This window comes from Microtus pennsylvanicus, chromosome 12, assembly GCF_037038515.1.
Source record: "Microtus pennsylvanicus isolate mMicPen1 chromosome 12, mMicPen1.hap1, whole genome shotgun sequence".
Taxonomy (NCBI): domain Eukaryota; kingdom Metazoa; phylum Chordata; class Mammalia; order Rodentia; family Cricetidae; genus Microtus; species Microtus pennsylvanicus.
In genome coordinates, this window is record NC_134590.1 from 71,930,094 (window position 1) to 71,945,261 (window position 15,168).

Sequence of the window (15,168 nt, forward strand, 5' to 3'; positions counted from 1 at the left end):
AAGGACATTCAAAACTCCTGAAGAGTCAACCTAGCGAATGTCTGGGCAGAATTCAAGAGTGCTTTCTACCAGAGCCTGTGACACAAAGCCTTGTTATCATATCTAGACAGATGACCTCCTGAAATGAGACACAATCTCCACAGTGCTCTTTTGTCTACTCCCAGGAAGCACAGGGAATGAAGAGCACCATGCTCTCCTGATTCAACTGTGAAGTTCTGACATTTATCAGTCACCCCACACAAAGATGTTCATAGCCTCCCTTTTCTGTTTGTCACATATTTTAATTTCTAATCAAACTATCTAAATTTCTTGTCTAAATGGATTTTCAAATATTAGTAGATCCTTATGGTTTTGTTAATAACTTTGTATTGAGTTTATAAAATATGACCGACTATGATAACCCTTTATGCGATGGTGACTTATTTGCCCTGCCGTGGTAAGATACCTGACATAAACAATGTAGAGGATGGAGGATTTGCTATAGCTTACGGCTTTAGATGGTTCTCTCATGGTTGCTTCACTCCATGTGGCTCAGCAGTACATCATGATGGTTGAAGGGAGTTAGGAAAGAAGGTTGTCACCTCCGTCAGCAGAAAGCAAAGAAAGGAAGTGACTAGAAAGGAGGTGTAATGGCCACAAGCATGCCCCCAGGAACCTACTTCTTCCTTCAAGCATCTCAAAGTTTCCATCGGCTTCCAAAATACTTCTATGAAGCCTTTGACACATGAGCTTGTGTCATGAAGTAGTCAACACATGAGCCTGTGAGGGACACTTCATATTCAAATATTAATGAATCCATATTAGCATTTTAGAGCTAATGAAGAAAAGTACCACTTATTAGATGGAAACCTGTGGCAAATACCACATTTTCGAACTTTAAATCCTAGCATCTGCTATCATCAGTTCTGCTGTGAGAAAACATCACACTGCAGGTGCACTGTTCACATTTCAGTGGTAGCACTGAGGTCAAATCTGTTTGGTTCCAAAGCCCATAAAACCCACTTTCCTCATGAGACATGGTCAAGGAAGGAAGGGAGAGTGCAACCTCCATCCAGCTTCCCCTTAGGGGAGCAGCTGCTAGCCTTAGTCAATCTTTCATCTCATTCCACAGGCAATGAGTGCACTTTGTCTTCTGAACCCAGTTCAGACCAGGTGGGTAAGCAGTGCATACTATTTGGCTCCATAGACCACTTACTCCAGAATACTCCCCAGAGGCCTTAAATCAATGAAAATAAGTGATCATAGCATATGTCATTCTTAGCTCTTACATTCAGGTCAGTATGTTACATCAGTATCATTTAAAAACAATGTTTTAGCTACCTTTTTATATACAATAGGCAGTGGTAAAATTGGGAAATTAACATTATATAGTAGAAATGGCTTATGAAAATTAAGTGCCTATTTAATATGTCTTACTTACTTCATTTTTATCCAAACCTATAAAACTTTAGATTAATATAAACTCATTACAAAGCAGCCTGTCTATGCTACACATTGACAGGTTTATAACTTTAAGTCTGTTAGTCATCAAACAAAAAGAACAAAGATTCTTTCCCATCAAAATGATGAAGTGAATTTGGAGGTAACTTGACTGGGATGGATCCTCCAGCACCATGGTCCATGGACATCAGTCAAGCCAACACATCTTTTCTATTTTGGCCCAGGAATGCAATCCCACTTTAAAATAAGTATGGTTTCAATAAAAGTGGTTGACATAAAAATACCATTTTTATGTATCTTTTTATAGGCTATACATTAATTATAGCCAACATTAAAAATTCACACATATGTGTATATACCCTTAAATCAGAAACAGAAATGGATTTCTATTTAAGCCAAGACTGAATGTCTTTAAAATATACATAGTGGGATTTTTTGTACACCAAAGAATACAACTACAATTGAAAGGACAAATCACATCATAAAGAGGAAAAAGCAAAACAAGTGGTTACTTTGGGGAATGGAGATGTTAAAATTTAGAGCAGCGCAGATAATAAGAGGTGTGTTGAAAACCTTTAAACTATTTGCAAGAATCATTTGTGAAATTCAAACATGTTAATACATAATGAGCCCCTTTGGGAAACAAACACAAGCCTGTTTGGTGGGATGGAGTCAGGATTCAGTGAAAAGACTAGACTTAGAAAATATCATGAGACTTTCTCTTCCTTGGCCTTGGTTTTACTGCACATTTACGGAGTGAGGACCTCCAGAAACAATGCTAGGTCACTGCTAAAGTGTTCAGACATGAAGATTCATCATGACGTTTTTCATCTCCATGAGGGTGTTAGAGTATAGTCTATCACTCAGCTTGCCAAGTGCATACTACCTACCTCTTTGCAACTCAGTGTGCATCTGCAAAATGGGACGAGAGCACCAGCTCCTGAGAAGATGAGGAGAATGGGTATTTTAACATAGAATGAGATAGACAGCATCTGTAAAGCACAAATTATACACAAGCATTCATTAGCTATGTAAGTGAAAACTATGAAGAGACTGAGATTTAAATTCAGTAAAAGTGAATATGATTTACATAATATTCTGGTTTTTATCCATTCATGTGTTATGTCTGCCTGGAAAATGCTTTTGGATTAGCATAACTTTACGTGGAACTAAATTTATACTATCAGGCCAACTTTGTACATGTTGTTAGATGAGTACATATGTCATAAACTGACTTACAAAATAAAATATTCATGAAACTGCATTTTGCACTTCCAGGTAGAGTCACTTTTAAAATGTCAGTCTGTTAAAACACTTTAAGTGAGGTCAATAAAAAGTACCATTAAAATACCCCAAATACCTCCAATATCATTAATGTATATAAAATATTTAAACACACTCCTCAATATTGCCTCAGCTATACAGCATACTTTCACTTAGTATTTAAATAAAATTGGACAAGGATTTACAGTGAAGTGTATCTACAAAATAAACATGTCTGATGATATTGACTGTGATGAAGTGTTTTTACTTTGTCAATTCTAAAAGTAAATGCAGTGAACATTAAATTGTATATCCAGAAGTATGCACTAACAATAAGTAGATCTCTACACCTCACATGATTTTATTTAATCAAATCTATACTGGCTTTTTGACAACATATGTCAAACACTTTTTAATCATAAATGAGAAGAGCCTGCTGTAAAGGTGCTGTCTGGAACTCTAGTACTCCAGAAGTTGGAAGGAGGATCAGAAGTTCAAGGTCAACCTTGGCTACCTATGGAATTTGAGGCCAGATGGTATGTATATGTGTGTGTGTGTGTGTGTGTGTGTGTGTGTGTGTGTGTGTGTACCCACTATTCTTTCTCAAGACGGAGAACTTCACATACCTTGGAAGATTAAGTAAGAGTAACCATCCTGCAACCAGAAAATCTGTGTAGAATTGACACTTCTTGAAGTAACTGAAAAATTCAAAGCATAGGGAAAAAGTTATGAGACCAAGAGACCAGAATGGAAAGTCTGATGTTCTCTGCATTTTTGCCCTAAGTATGCTTCATTCTTACAGTTATTCACAATATTTTGATACCGCATGAGATAAAAGTTTCAAAGTGTGGTCAAGGTGAGTCTTCAATGATCTCCTCACATTTCAATCTGTGCTCCCACTGAAGCTCAAACAACCCTCCCCTGAACTGAAGCTTACCTCTTAATCACTGGGTTACCAATGGAAATATAATTATAGAATGTGGGGTTACAGTGGCCCCAAGGTTGTTGGGGTCTTGGACTCTTTTCTTTAGGAGCCAGCATTTTCTCTTATCTGAACTTGACGTCATACATATTTGAAGCATAACCTCTCACTTGTCATCAAAGCTGAAAGGCTGCACAGGGTTGAGTCAGTTTGCACAAAGGGGCAGACACAAAGAGCAATGGTAAGAGAGACATGGGATCTCCTTAGGACAATCAGACATGGAATACAAAACAGACATATTGCACTCAAAGACTAGAAGACAGTACTGGAAGTTTCAGCAGCAGATTAGAAACATAAATCACCTAGCAAAATCTAAAATAATCAGGAAGAATTTTGAAAAATGACTGAAATTAACTATTCCCCTGAGAGGGTTTGGCAGCGTATTATTGAGAGCTTAAGAGAATGGTGAATCTGAAGACAAGCCAAAGGCACAGCCGCCCAGGCAAGGTATGAGTGTCATGCCTATGGTGAATACAGGAAGCAGAAAAGAGGGGCAGGGGCAGACTAATGCCTGACAGACAATAATCTACTGAAGAACTCCCAAGTAGCAGCCTTGCAATGAACCAGAAAAAAATAAAAATGACAAAGAGGGGTGCAATCAAAGTATGAAGAGACTAAGAGAGAGTGTGATCAAAATTCATTATATACACATGTGAAACTGTCAAAGAATAAAATATGTTTAAGTATTTGCATCCTGGAGAGGAAAGGAACATTAGCTCGTTTAAAATTTTAGCTGGGAAGAAAGTTTACTTAATTATTAAGAGCATTCATGCCATTAAAGAGAAACATTGGTCACTAGGAAGATTTTTTTAAAAAGATGTCCTGAAGGCAAGACTTCCCCCTAAATACACACACACACACACACACACACACACACATACACGATTACCACTTATGAAAATTCAAAGTCATTTGGGCAAGGGATGAGGGCGTGTGTCCACTTCTCCTTTCAGCTCTAGGACCCCATCAGGTGCAGACCTGTGCAAGCCCTGTGCATGCTGTTACAGTCTCTGTCAGTTCACACAATCTATCCTGTTGTGTTGAGAAAACTTGATTCCTTGGTGCCCACCCTCCCTCTGGCTCTTAAACTTCGTAGTTTCTATTTTTTTTTTAAAAAAATTGCATATCAGAAAGAATGCAGTGAAATATTTATTTTTTATGTGAGTCACTCTAATTGGGGAATTATCCAGATGATTAGAAATATCTAAGCCTATCAGTTCTGAATATTTGATACAAAGAACATTAAAAATCCTAGAGCAGGCCCAGAAAGAAGGCAACTATATTGACACATACCACTGAAAATCTACAAGCAACAGAAATATCTCACAAACAGAATGCTTAACCATTTCGTCATATTTTTGCTGAATAAGTAAAATACTACAGCCATTAATTCTATATGGATTCAGTAAATAAAATAGCTTGGAAAAACACATAATATTAAGAGAAATGTCCCATGAGCTTGAATATAAAAAATTTACGAAAAAGCTAAGACATTACTGATGGCTGAGTTCTAAAACGCTTTGCTAATTAAATTCCTCTTCTGGTGTTCTTTTTACAACACCCGTGTAGTTAGTGCTTTATCAGTGAGGATCATTTATCTCTAACCAAAAAACTAACTTGCTAATATACAATGAATTTCCTATGTCGTGGAACTGTAAAGTGCAGGGCAGGCTGGGGTCCTCAATTAACAAAGGCAATGATTGGGTGATGTCTTTGGAGCCCCAGGTTTTTTTTTTTGGTAGCTCTACTCTGTTGTCAGTATAAGGTTCCTTCTACTCCTATAGCTGGTTTACCTCATAGCATCTAAGAAAGTCTGCATCTCGCTTCTAGAAAGATCATGCACTGTGTAGGCAAAGGTGCTGCCCTGCCAGGAAGAGGATGAAAGAAACTGGAGAGATAATAACCACATCTTCTTTCATGCTTACTCCTGCAGTTTTTCAAAGTAAGTTTATTGCTTCCAACATTAGGAAAGTAATTCATACCAGTGAAGAAATTTGGGGAAACAGAAGGCATAAAAGGCTCATGCATAATCTTATCACATGAGACAATCATGAGATAAACATTTTAGTGCATTTGTTTTAAAGTTCAAAATACAAACAATAATAATAATAATGCGAGCCAATACATTTAAATATATAATTAATCTAAATTAATTCATTCAACTTGAAAATGTGACAGTCAATTTATTGGCTTGGTGACAGCCTATCAAGTGGAAGGAAAACAGTTTATTATTCTTTCTTGTGGGGCTTTTGTGCTAATTTTATTACTTTATATGCTGTGACCCTTTGTACCACCAGACATACTATTTTACCTATCTCTGATTTACTTGTTAGAATCTTCAGAAACTGAGATTATAAAACCGAACCCAGGGATCTTTATTTCTACATTGCCAAATAAATATATATTACATATTTGATACAAATATAATGAATACAAAACAGGAATAATTATTTCCCCTTAAAAGATGTTAAAACATCTTTAGGTGTTGTTAAGATCATCTGATCATATAATTGAAAAGGTATTATACAGGAAGCAATTATCTTAATGGAAACAGAACTACTTGAAACTGCTTTATGACCATGCCCTTTAGAAACAGCTTGCAGTTTTTAGTGCATATTGCCGTCATTTTAAATTGTCAGCACTGCACAGCTTATCTGACATTATAACAGAAATAACTTCTCTCATGGCTTCTGACATATTTTTATTCAGTGGCCTTTAATTTGTATAAAAAACCTAACTGTATCCTAAGAAGTGAGCTATGAAACAAGGGATATGCTAGTGTAGCTGAATGTTGACTACAAACACACAAGGATTAAAACAACTGTGATGTTATATAGTAAAAATGGATAATTTCACTATGTGAAACAGGAAAAAGCAGTCATGAATGTCTCCCTTTCTCCTAATAGTGTGTCCTCTGCTTCTTTCAAAAGATAGCTGTCTTGATCTAACCTTTTTAATTCTGCTTTGTTCCAACCTAACATTAGCATGGCTTTGTTGTAAAGTCTGCCTGGATAAAGTAGGAACTTAACTGACTAGCCTTTCATTGTCTACTCCTACCCCAGATTATCTGTGCCCCAGGATGGCACTCTCTCTGGACTTCACCATCATCACTGCAGTTCTAGCTCTGTTTTCCAGACTGACAACTTCAAGAACATCTTCAATCCATCCCAATAAATACTTAAGAGACTGGGATGACTTCAGAAAGTTTTAGCAGAGGAAACCTGGGTTTTAGAAGTAACATAATGTATGAGCTAATTAATTACTTAGAGAAAAACAATTATTTCACCCAAACAATGTTTTGCTCGTATGTTACCTGCCGTAAAAAAAGCAAGCATCTGAAAATCTCTACAAGCTATAAAGAAGCAAACGTTTTATGATGATGAAAACCCAGAGACAGAACATAACTACCATCAGGACTAACCACAAACAACCACACGTCATTCACCTTCCAGGATTTCCGTGAGAATTCTGAGGCTGTGCTTGTCCACAGGAGGATAAGACAGGGTATTTTCTAGCTAGCTTGGTCTCTACAAGCCAACAGTGTAGCTTCTTATAAGTCAACCTATCACTCAAGGATACTGAGATCCAACTGTTTACTCTTTCCATCCTTGATTCACTCGTATTTTAGGACAGGGAAATGTCAAGAGCAAAGCAGGCAATGCCTCAGAGAGAAGACACAGGAAGCATGAACCAGGTGATCACTAAGGACTTCAGAAAAGGACTCCAAAGTTAGCTGTGAATTTTCCTCTATTTAAGTCATTACAAATTGGCAACTCTTCATATTCAAAATGTGTATCCCAATGTAAAATAAGATATTAGTGATAGCAGCTGTAACTTCTGGCACATAGTACTCGTTTTAATGGTGAAGCAAATGAAGCTTGTAATGATTGTTAATTCTTTGTCCTAGAAGTACTGTAAGGAAGACAAACTGCTTTAGTCTACTGAGAAGATTCAATGGTTACTCCATTCTAAAATGTGAAGGAGGTAGTGTAAGACACTTTTTGAGGCAGGATGTCATACAGTCCAGGCTCCTGACTTTCTGTCTCTGCCTCCCAAGTACTAAGATTCCAGGCCTGTACTACCATGTCTAGCTAGAGAGTAATTGTTAGCTTAAGACAACACATTGACCTATACATAGTAAAACCTGCAGTTTCCCATGATCAGGTCTTACGTAACAAAGTACAATGATGAGACCCAGGACATATTTTTGAAACTGGATCTAAGCTGTCACAGGCTGAACTCAAATAGTTAAAATTCTTTAAGATTAAAGTAAAGCTCTTATAACAGAATATGATGGCATAAATCTAGGTGATACATAGCCAAGATAAAATGGAACACTTTTTAAATTCCTGGAAAAAATCATTAACATCACCCAATACAGAACATTCGAAACAGTTTTTAAAACGCAGTGACACAGGAGCTATCTGGTGTCAAATGCAGCTCTAGTGTTAGCCAAAAAAGATAATACATATAGTACTGGATTGAAAGAGGACACCATAGCTTTGTAAATTCTGATTATTTAATTTTGGCAAATAGTGATTTATTATAATTTAGCACTTCAAAAATATACTTTTGTATTTAATAAACCACTGGGTCACACAAGGCAGTGGCCTATATGCAAGCCTTCGCTCCATACACCAGGCTGCTGTTGCATTGGAGGCAATGAGTTCCATCCCGGGGATTGTAGGATCCAGGGCTGCAAATCACTGTGAATAAAACATAAAGTAATGAGTAACAATCCCTATGGTGCCACATAAGTTAACTTAACGCCATGATAAGTTGTCACGCAACTTCTCTTAATTTTGGTTTCTGTTTGGGTTTTGGTTTGGTTTGGTCTGGTTTGGCTTTTCAAGACAGGGTATAACAGCCCTGGCTGTCCTGGAACTCGCTTTGTAGACCAGGCTGGCTCAAACTCACAGAGATCTGCCTGCCTCTGCCTTACAAGTGCTGGGGTAAAAGGTATGTGCCACTTTAGCCAGGCTGTCATTATTTTAAGACAATCATATCATCAAGGTTGTCCTTGAACTCCCGATCTTCCCAGAGTATTGGGATTATAGGCATACACCATCATGTCTGACTAATGTTCTTTATTTTTAATTGAGGTAAAATATGTAGGATGGAATTTACTCCCATACCCATTTTACGTACCCTTTTGTAGTGTTAAGTATACTTGTATGTACACCAATCTCCAGAACATTTTCATATTAGAAAACTGCATGACTATGCCAACTGAGCAACTCTCTAGCATTTTCCCCAGCTCCCAGAAATCATCACAGTTCCTGCTACTCTGAATATGACTACTCAACATTCCTCATATATGTAAAACGTGTAGCATTGTGAATCTTAGATCAACACTATCACCTAAAAAATTTTAGTGATCATCAACTGTTGAGTTTAAAGCCTGACTGTATGATCATAAAAAGCACCATACATAAAAGTAACTGCTTATAGGACAGTCCATAATAACTAGTGTGCAAAGGGCCAAGAGCTGCAAGAGGACTGTGGCTTATTTCTAATCTTCTCATTTCAAGTTCTATTTGTATCACTTGATAAATGTGTGTTTGAGGGGAAATTCTTAACTTAGCTCAATTTGATCATCCCTCATCTGAAGACAATGTTATCACAAATACTGTAGCAGTTGTCCCTACACAACAGAGAGTAAAAAGTGCAGAAAGAAACCAAGTTCAAATATCACTGTTGACGCAAATAAGTCTCTAGCCTCCTCTTTCCTTGCTAGCAAAAGAAAAACAGACACAGTCAACCTCATAATAGTAATATGAAAATGAAAACCAAAAGTGTGATATGGAAAAGCAGGCACTCAACAAATACAAAATACAACTGCCTGTATTGACTGTATCCATTTCAAGTTGGGGAAAGTGTGTCACATGATTCCCCCAAATGCACTAAGTTGACTGAGGTCTCTGATTAACAAATTCTTCGTTTCCCTGTTACAAGCACTGGTGAATGATTGTAGATTACGTTAAAGCATGGTATTATGGGCCATCTAACTTTTCAGTACCATGATGCAGTGCTATGTGTTAGTACTTAAATCTGCCTCATACTCCACTATTTTATTTTGTGTAATTCATGTTTTGAGATGTGTTTTCCAAAAATACAGAAATACTTTAACTGCCTATTCAGAAAAAGCATTTGCCATACTATATTCTAGAGTTCTTCAAGTTACACCAGATGATTTATTGGTGGAATGATATTTCTAAAGTCAAAAATGTTGGTTATACAAAGTTACAACTTTTTTCACTTAGTAATACTAAGGATCCTTAGACACTTAAAGTATATATCAAATTTCCAATGATGAATGAAGTACATTTCACACAAACATAAAAGAATATACCTTCTTCTCAGTTCCTCACAGAACCTTCTCAAAAACTGACCACATACTCAGTAACAAAGAAAATTTCAACAGATACAAAATTTAGAATAACCCCCTGTATCTTATCAGATCACCCTAGCTTAAAGTTAGAATTCAACAACAACACTAATTGCAGAAAGCCTACAAACACAAGGAAATTGAAGAATGCTCAACAGAACCATCACTGGGTCAAGGAAGAAATTAGACTTCCTAGAATTCAATGAAAATGAAAGCACAACTACCCAAACCTACAGGACACTATGAAAGCAGTGCTAAGGGGAATGTTCACAGCACTACAGAAAGAATGTGGAGAAATCTCACACTAGCAACTTAACAGCACATCTCAAAGTTCTAGAACAAAAAGAAGCAAACTCACCTAGGAGGAGCAGACAGGAAATAAGCAAACTGAGGGTTGAAATAAACAAAGAGAACAATACAATGAAACAACAAGGTGATTGTTCTAGAAAATCAACAAGACAGACAAACCCTTATTTAAACTAACCAAAAGTCAGAGAGAAAGTATACAAATTAACACAATAAGAAATGAAAAGGGAACCTGGAAACAAGCTAGATGCTCCTCAACCACAGAATGGATAAAGAAAATGTGGGACATTTACACATTAGAGTACTACTCAGTGGTTAAAAAACAATAACATCTTGAATTTTGCATGCAAATGGATGGAATTAGAAAACATATTTTGAGTGATGTAACCCAGACCCAAAAATATGAATATGGTATGAACTCACTCATAAGTAGATACTAGCTATAAACAAAGGGCATTGAGCCTATAGTTCATGGTTGTAGAGAAGCTAAGTAATAAGGTGAACCCAAAGAAAAACATACATAGACCCACCTAGAAATTGGAAACAGACAATATTGGGAGTAGGGAGGTGAGGAGAGAAGGGAGAATGGAAAGAGGAGGGAAGAAGGAAAAAAGGAGGGGAAAGGGGGAGGGTTGAGGAGAACTTGAGGGAATGGGATAGTCGAGATGGAGGAAGGACAGAGATGAGAGCAAGGAAAGAGTTATCTTGATTGAGGGAGCCATGATAGGGTAACAGAAAGCAGGCTCTAGAGAAATTCCCAGAAATCCAGAAGGATGATCCTGCCTAAGACCCTAAGCAATAGAGGAGAGGGGGCCTGATCTTGACTTGCCCTGTAATCAGACTGATGATTATCTTAAATAACACCATAGAACCTTTATCTAGCAACTGATGGAAACAGAGGCAGATACCCGCATTGGAGCACTGGACTGAGCTCCCAAAGTCCAGTTGAAGAGGGTAAGAAATGAGAATATGAGCAAAGAAGTCAAGACCATGATGGGTTCACCCACTGATACAGTTTACCTGAGCTAATAGGCTCACCAACTCCAGCCGAACTAGAAAGAAACAAGCATAGGACCAAACTAGTCCCTCTGAATGTGGCTGACAGTTGTATGGCTGGGGCAGACTGAGGGGCCACGCCACTGGCAGTGGCACCAGGATTTATCCCTACTGCATGTACTGGCTTTTTGGGAACCTATTCTCTTTGGATATATTCCTTGCTCAGCCTAGATATAGTAGGGAGGGCCTTGAACCTTCCACAGTGCAATGTGCCTTACCCTCTCTGAGGATTAGATGGGGGTGGGGTGGGGGGTATGTGGAAGGAATGGGAAGAGAGGAAGGAGTAGGAATTTGGATTGGTATTTTTTTTAAAAAAATCTAATATATTTTTAAAAAATTAAAAAAGAAAAGACAGAAATAATAGCAGACACTGAGGAAATCCAGAGAATCATTAGGTCATACTTCAAAAACCTGTACTCCTTAAAATTGAAAAATATAAAATAAATGGACAAGTTTCTGGATGGCACCACATACCAAATAAAGACAAGTTAAACAATTTAAATAGACCTATAGCCCTCAAAGAAATAGAAGCAGTCATCAAAAGTCTCCCAACCCCCCCCCCCAAATCCCAAGGCCAGATGGCTTCAATGCAGAATTCTACCAAAATTTCAAAGAAGAGCTAATACCAATAATCTTCAAGTTGTTACACACAATAGAAACAGAAGGAAACACTGCCAAACCCTTTTTATGAGATTGCAGTTACCCTAACACCCAATCCACACAAAGACACTACTAAGAAAGAAAATTACAGACCAATCTTACTCATGAACATTGATGCAAAAATACTCAATAAAATACTGGCAAACTGAATATAAGAACACATCAAAATAATCATCTACTATGATTAAATAGGCTTCATCCCAGAGATGCAGGGATGGTTCAACGTACAAAATTCTGACGATGTAATCATCAGAATAAATAAACTGAAAGAACAAATCACATATTCATCTCATTAGATACTGAAAAAGCCTTTGACAAAATACAACACCCTTCATGATAAAGGCCTTAGAGAGAGTAGGGATAAAAGAAACATACCTAAACATAATAAAGGCAATATACAGCAAGCCAACATCAAACTAAATGAAGAGAAACTCAAATACAAGACAAGGCAGTCCACCATCTCCATATCTATTCAATATATTATGAAGTTCTAGCTAGAGCAATAAGACAACAAAAGAAGGTCAAGAGTATACAAATTAGAAAAAGTCAAACTTTCACTGTGTCTTATATCTTTAAGAAGGACTCTAAGGGCAAGCACCATGGCTCAGTAATTGGATGACTTCTGACAGCCCAGAACCCACTGTCCCTGCTATCCACCTGCAATCAGCTGTTTTCAGATACACCCACTCCACCCTGTGCTCCCAATCCTCTAGTTTCATGCCTGGACTCTAGACTTCCTCCACCAGGCATGGCTCCTTCCCACCTCCACTGACAACTCCTGGAGCCCTCCCTCTAGGAGATCCCCGGCCATGACACTCCCTCCCACCAATGCCACCTGGAGCTAGAGGACACACCTCCCCAAAAGCAGGGACTCCAGGACATCCTGGACATGGACAGTGACATCTTCATTCATTCCCACCAAGGGGGATGCCCTCATTTCCCAGATGCAGCTGGCCAATCACATCTCTTGCGGCCTAAGACATCCCCATGCTGGGTCTCTGAGGGACAGCTACCACCCCTGCTACCTCTTGCAATGATTCATCCTGAACCTCATCCCATGGACACAGTCCCTGGCCCTGAGAGCCACCTTTTGGATCTCTCATGTGGTAGTTTCAATGTAACTGGCCCCCATAACCTCACAGGGAGCATCACTATTAAGAGATGTAGCCTTATTGAAGTAGATGTGGTCTTTCTGGAGGAGGTGTGCCACTCTGGGGGCGGGTTTCAAGGTCTTCTATGTTCAACCTCCTGTTGCCTGCAAGTTAAGATGTAGCTCCTCTACTCTCACCTTCTTCTCAAGCAGCATGTCTGCCTGCATGCCACCGCTTCTCACCATGATGATAATGGACCTCTGAAACTGTAAGCCACCCAGTTAAATGTTTTCCTTTAGAAGAGTTGCCATGGTCATGGTGTCTCCTCACAGCATAGAAACCCTCACTAAGATGCTAATGAATCACCGGGGTCCCATGCCTTCTCATGGCCCTGGGAATCTCCCTCCCTATGGATACCAGTGGTAACCCCCTCCCTCTACTCAAACCCACCCTACAGTCCCCAGTTCAGCCATGTGGTGGTCTTCCAGACCCATTTCCTCAGGATATTGCCAGTTTTTATCTCACTCCTACATCCTCTCAGTATCTTCATTTCTTGGACCAATCAGAATTGCTATAGCTCAATGGGGCTAAAGTACTATCCCCTCTTATCATCTACGTCCCCGTCTCCTTTTTCACAGGAGATTTTTCTTCATTTTTGGTTAAAATGTTGGTCCTAATTGTTTTACACATGTATCGAGAAAATAAAAGTATACTTCTTGCTAGAAACAAAAACAAGCTAAAAAAAATGTATGGCAACCAAATTAGCTCTACAAAAAAACATTGGAAGGAATCTTCAGACTGATGCTAAGTACAGTCAAAGAACTATAGAAAGAAAGCAAATGAAGCTATAATTACAGAGAAACAAGATTAAGATTATAAATAGGCACCAACAACAAAATGACTACACTACCTTTCAATGATAACTAAGTATCATTGGCCCCAACTCACCATTCAAAAGACAAAAGTTAGGTAACTGATTAAGAAACAAAATCCATCTGTCTGTTTTCTACAAGCAATTCATCCCACCTTCAAAGATAGGAGCCACGTTAAAAGAATGGAAAAAAGTATGCAATGAAAATGAGTTCAGAAAGCAAGCAGGTATCCCATTCCTAATACCAGACAAAATTGATTTCTAACTAAAATAAATACTAAGAGATACAGAAGGACACTGTAAGAGCCAAAGTTACATTTTAAGTTTTAATTACTATACCTTGGAGATCTATGAAAAAAAATGCCTCCTGTCCATCTGCAAGCCTCTTGTCAAGGACAGGCAGTTCCTGAAATGTTGTAGGTTATTGTTTATGAGAGAACAAGTCACATGTTTTCATTTTCCTAATCAGGTATGTTTGATTCAGCTGTACCAGATATGCTTAACCACATGAGGGCGGTAGGTATGTAGGCAGGAAGTATGTGAGCATACAGCTTTGCCCCTGATTGAACCTGATGGGAAATGCAATGAATTATGGGTTTTCCTTCTTAAGCCCCTGCCATACTTGATTCTGGGTCATTTCCTAGGAACCTGAATATGAACCTAGCCAGAGTCCATCCACCTGGCCAGTATTTAATTAAAGTTTGCTTCAAATTTGGCTTTAAACTGTGTTATTGGTCTTATTCTTGATTGGCAGGATTAACAACACTTCCTTCTAATCAATGGGATAATTAGCCCAGAGGACATCACAATTCTAAACATATACGCACCGAACATTGGGCTTCTCAGCTTCAAAAAATGCATACTACTGAACTTAAAAACACAGATTAATCCTAACTCAATTATAGTGGGTAATTTTCAATACCTCACTTTTCCCAGCAAACATTATCTGGGCAAAAAACAAACAGAGAAACATCAGAATTAAATGACATCAAATGGACCAAAAAGATATCTATAGTATATTCCACCCTAACATCAATGCATTTTACCTGGCAACCCATGGGAGCTTCTCTAAAATACTATATACTGGACACAAAACAAATCTACACAAATT

General features: G+C 38.1%; 1 protein-coding gene across 1 annotated transcript in view; it reads right to left on the bottom strand.

Annotated features, from left to right (window-relative positions):
* Positions 1 to 5,648: 5,648 nt before the first annotated feature.
* The window catches only part of Zpbp (zona pellucida binding protein), a 116,530-nt gene continuing 107,010 nt past the window's right edge, over positions 5,649 to 15,168 (bottom strand). The window contains exon 8 of the mRNA XM_075944321.1: positions 5,649 to 8,391. Within this exon, the coding sequence (XP_075800436.1) occupies positions 8,297 to 8,391 (95 nt within the window). The 3' untranslated portion in view covers positions 5,649 to 8,296. The remainder of the gene's footprint in view (positions 8,392 to 15,168) is intronic.